This window comes from Gavialis gangeticus, unplaced genomic scaffold, assembly GCF_001723915.1.
Source record: "Gavialis gangeticus isolate Ggan-Ray unplaced genomic scaffold, GavGan_comp1, whole genome shotgun sequence".
NCBI classification, from domain to species: Eukaryota; Metazoa; Chordata; order Crocodylia; family Gavialidae; genus Gavialis; species Gavialis gangeticus.
The window spans coordinates 42,991,605-42,996,569 of NW_017728992.1; the positions used below are offsets into that span (position 1 = coordinate 42,991,605).

Genomic DNA, 4,965 nt, shown 5'->3' on the forward strand with positions numbered 1-4,965 from the left:
GCATGATCAGGGGGCAGCAGGGCAGGCCCTATGAAGAGAGGCTAAGGGACCTGAACCTGTTCAGCCTCCCCAAGAGAAGGCTGAGGGGGGATCTAGTGGCCTATTACTAACCAGTCAGAGGGGACCAGCAGGCACTGGGGGAGTCCCTGTTCCCCCGAGCACTGCCAGGAGTGACTAGAAATAACAGTCACAAGCTGGCAGAGGGTAGATTCAGACGAGACATCAGGAGGCACTACTTCACTGACAGGGCGGCTAGGATCTGGAACCAATCTCCAAGCAAAGTGGTGCTGGCTCCTACCCTGGGGGTCTTTAAGAGGAGGCTAGACGGACACCTTGCTGGGATCGTTTGACCCCAGTACTTTTTCCTGCCAAGGCAGGGGGTCGGACTTGATGATCTGCTCAGGTCCCTTCCGAGCCCACAAACTATGAATATAAACTATGAACCCCTTCCCCCACAACAAACTTACTAGCCAGACACCACTCTCTATGCTGCCCAGCTGCACACTGGAATCGGACTGGTATCAGCTGACATGGCTCACTAAAAATCAGCCATTGGTATCAGCCCAAAAAATCTCCATCAGTCCACCCCTAGTTTTTTTGACCCCAGGATATCCAGGGGTCAAAAAAAAAAGAAAAAAGGAAAAAAGTGGAGTAATGCACGCAGCAAAAACCAGAGCCCAGCCAGCTGGAGCCACCCTTCGCTGCCAGCCAGGCTCCACATGGCAGGATTGCCGCTGGTGCAGCCCTGGGAGTCCCCCAGAACCCCAGGTAAGGCTACTGGGGACAGCCCTAAAGTAACTTGCCATGTGCCAGAGTGTACGTGGCACAGGTGTTCCCCAGGGACAACCAGCAGCAGCACAAGGTGCACTGCTGTTAGCTGCTCCTGGGGAGCCAAGTGTTCATATGTGTCTGGACACAGCCAAGGAGAACAAGGAGTTGAAAATTAAATACATTTAGAAATAGGGCAGCCTCATTCCACACCAGGCGCTATTTCTTGCATACAGCCCTTTCCAATGGTGTACCATAATTAACAATAATTTCTCAATAGTAAAGGGATTGGTTCTGATCTTATGAAAACCCAAAAAGGCTAGGACGTGACTATTTTAGGGTACATCTACAATACTGATATTTTCTAATGAATACCGGAATTGGCTTAACTGAAACAAATTACATCCATAATACAGATCCAATTTTAGGTGATAATCAGACCGCTTTATATCCTCCATAACAGTGTCTACATTAGTTTAATGAATTAATTTTACTTAGGATTACCATAATTTCAGTTTAAAAAAAAAAGGCCACCTGCCAGGGGGGCGGGAGCAAGGATATGATTGTGAGGGGGCAGTGATATGCCGGTGACCTGCCCATGGAGTTGCCCCTCACCCCCAGGCTATAGCCCCCCCACCCTTAGCCCTGCTGCTGCCCCCCACTCCCAACCCATAGACGCCTGGCCCTGCCAGTGCCCCTCACACCAACCCATAGTATCCCAATTCCCAGGCTCTCTCCCAACCCACAGTCCTCCATCTCTGCTGGTGCCCTTGACTCCTGACCCATAACCCCCGGCACTGCTAGTACCCTGTACTCCCGACCTACAGTCCCTTACCCCTCTCCCTGGTGCCTCTCACTCCCAAGCCACAGCCCCCTCAGCCCTTCACTCCTGACCCATAGTCCCCTGCTCCCCCGAGCCCTGCAGTGTCTCCTGGCCACCCCATCCCTGTGAGCAAGGGCAACAATCCTGATGCTGCAGGTACGGCCATGCAGCTCCCCGGCCCCTTCCTCCACTGGTGGGGCAGGTGGTTCCATCCCTGCACCCTCTGTGCTGCTGCAGCACCAGTGCCTGGACAGCATCCCCCAGCACTAGCAGGCACCTGCCCCCCCTCACACACATGTCCCCTCCACACACCCCTGCCACCCCTCCACCCCCACACACAAACTCACAAGCCCCACACAGCCCCCAAGCCCTGGTTGTCCAACCCCCACTCCCCAGACTTACCTGCACACAGATGCCAGGGCTGCTCCTACCACTTTGCCTGATGTGGCTGCATGCCAGCCACATGCGTGTGCACGTGCAAATGAACATGGTGCCCCCTGCCTCCAATCACCTTATCCCCACTCTTCCCAGCCCCAAGCAGCTCCTTGCTAGGGCAAGCTGAGAAGTGCCAGGAAAAACTTTGATGCTGAGCAGACGAAAATCCTGGACATTTGTTCATATTTTAAAGAACATTGGATGGACAGAGATGGGAGGACACAAAAAGAGGACATGTCCAGGAAAACCTAGATGAATGGTAACCCTATTATGACTTAGAAAATACTCGTAGGATAGTCAGACATTCCCTTCCAGCCACAGTTTTCATAGATGTTGTCTAGAGCATTCAGGTTAACATCTTCCAACATATGTTCCTGGAGAACATAATCAAAGTATTTCCAATGCTGAGACTCTGCATTAATTTGTGCCATCCATATTTCCACCAGCACATATTTGTACTGTAAATGTCAAAATTTAGCAAGTGCAACCAGAGCTGTCCCTGGGGGGTGGGGTGCAAGTTTGGGTGACTACCCCAGGCCCCACGGTCAGTGCTGCATAGGCCTCACCACAACCACCACACACTGCCAGCTCCAGCCACTCACCCCCACCCCCGGCTCCACCTGCTCACCACCCCATCCCCAGGCCCCGCACAGGCTGATATGCCCCACAGACCTCTAGGCAAGGCCAACCTAAATAGGGTGTGGGGCCCCAAGGCAAATCAGCCCATGTAGGGCCCCTCCTCCACTTCGATCCCACCTGCCCTGGACCCAAAGAAGCTGCCGTCACCATTGGCGGAGGGAGGGGGTACAGTAGCAAGTGGCTGGACATGAAGCCAGTGGCAGTGGCAGAGTCACCGTGGCCACTCTGCCTAGCTCTGCAGGGCCTGCCAAAGTGGGGGGCCCAGAGTGGTGGCCCCAATTTGCGCCCCCAGGGATGGCTCTGAGTGCAGCAATAGTCACTGCAAAAATGTGCAAACTCTGTTAGTACTACTATATATTTTTCCACTTACATGCTCCCAAATAATAAATACCTAGTTTTTGAAAGGCAGAACAGAGAAAAAAAAATATTTTTCTAGCATTGGCTGCACAGGACAGAGCCTAATCTCAAATGACCCACCCTCTCTTTCCTGCATAACTGCAGCCAAAACCACAGCTACTCCTGAACAGTAGTCTCCGTGGGTGGCTCTACGATTTGGAAAAGCACAGAAGAGGCTGGGAAATACATCATTAACAGGCAGCAAAATTTCCCTAAGAAGTTTAGCCCAGTTAGGGGAGCATCAGGACCACTAAAAGGGAGATATGATCACTTGAGAACAATGATCTGCGCTGCAGCTGAGGGAGTCAGTTGATTTAACAAAGTACCACAGCTGCTGTACTGTGGAAGAGGAATCAAAGCAGGGTGCTTTTATTCTGGGCAGAAAAACAGCTCCTCCACTTAATACACACACACCAACGTTAGAGGAGGAAGGTTCACAGCCTCTTGAAGGCTCAGATTAAGTGTAGAAGAGAAAAAAAGGATGATATAAGCTCTGCCTGCCTTCAGCAGGGTTTCAGTTGTGCTTAAAGAGCCACACCTGCAACTGGTCACCAAAGGTGTTCTCTAAACCAGGGGTCAGCAACCCCTGGCACGCGTGCCTATTATGACACGCAAGGCCATTTTGCTCAGCACACTACTACCAGCCTGGGCTTTAAGCAGCTGCTGCCAACCATGGAGCCCAGGCTGCTCCCAGCAGGCGGCTGGGAGGCTGCAAGCCCTGCTGAGGCCGGGAGGCTGCACACGGTTGCTCCAGGCTCTAGCATGTCTGCAGTCTGGCACTTTCCAAGGTAGACATTGTGGTTTTCTCGGCAGTCCAGCCAAAAAACGTTGCCTACCTCCGCTCTAGAGAAATGCAACTACAACCTGGACACCTGACACACAGGACTGTACTTGCTCAACACCCGGTAGAGCAGTGGTTCCCGGCCCCTCCATAACTCTGGGGAATTGAGGCGCACCCTGTTGCAAAGGCTAATTTATCACCTCCTGGCAAAGCCCCCCGCGGACTGCACAGGCGCGGACGGCGCCCCTCCAAATACTCACTCACGCGCTGCAGCAGCTTTCTCCCCGCTGGTGCTGTCCAGCTCGCGAGACCCGGCGGCTCCACTTCCGCCTTCTTTCGGCCCCGCCCCTCCCCGAGCGCTCAGGGACAACACGCCCCACCCCTTCCGCTCGGGCCACAGTCCCTCCCCTGGTCACGTGTCCCTACAAGCCCTGCTCCGAACGCCCAGTTGGTTGTGATCCCGCCCCTTTCCTTATCCTACAAACTTGAACATCAGCTTCACCCCTTCCGTCTTCCTTATGGCGTCATTTTTAGGCGTTTCCAGCGCCCTCCTTTCGAGTTTCTAGGAGTCTCCCGCGAGCGGGGCTGAAATTCCGCCTGGAGCCCTGCCCACCTCTCCTCTCAGCCTATCGGGACGGGGCTCAAGTCCCTGGGCCACAGGGGGAAGGGGGCGGGGCCCCGGCTCCGGGCCCAATCGGCGTTAGCCGTTGGGCGGAGGACAGTCTCGCGAGAGTTGGCACCCGGAAGCCGGTTAGAGGAAGAGGAAGAGGAAGAGGCGGGAGTGGGGAGGAAGGCGGGGGTTCGCGGCTGTGGTTGTTGCGGCCGCGGCAGCGGGGGCGCGGCGCGGGGAACCAGAAGCTGTTGCTAGGGGCGGCGGCAGCAGCGGGCTCCGGCCGGTTTCGTGTCGGGCGGCGGTGCTGTGGCTCGGGCCGCGCTGTAAAATGGCGGCGGCGGCGGCGGGCGGGGGCGGTAGTGTGAACCCCTTCCTCAGTGACTCCGAAGAGGACGAGTCCGAGGAGCCGAGACCCGGCGGAGGCGGCGGCCCCGGGCGCGGCGGCCCGCTCTCCCCGCTGCAGGAGGCGGTGGCGGGGGGCAGCCCTGGGACGCTGCCGGGCCTGCGGGT

At 55.7% G+C, this 4,965-nt stretch overlaps 2 protein-coding genes across 3 annotated transcripts in view; one reads left to right on the forward strand and one right to left on the reverse strand.

The window, feature by feature from the left end:
* The window catches only part of PIGN (phosphatidylinositol glycan anchor biosynthesis class N), a 224,123-nt gene extending 219,940 nt beyond the window's left edge, over positions 1-4,183 (reverse strand). Inside the window, exon 1 of one of the 2 annotated variants that reach the window (XR_002098336.1) lies at positions 4,103-4,183. The gene's annotated coding sequence lies outside the window, so the exon portion shown is untranslated. The remainder of the gene's footprint in view (positions 1-4,102) is intronic. The other variant, XM_019521634.1, reaches the window with a different exon arrangement.
* A 458-nt stretch (positions 4,184-4,641) lies between these two features.
* Positions 4,642-4,965, forward strand: part of KIAA1468 (KIAA1468 ortholog) — a 168,138-nt gene continuing 167,814 nt past the window's right edge. Inside the window, exon 1 of the mRNA XM_019521674.1 lies at positions 4,642-4,965. Coding sequence (XP_019377219.1) covers positions 4,784-4,965 — 182 coding nt within the window. The 5' untranslated portion in view covers positions 4,642-4,783.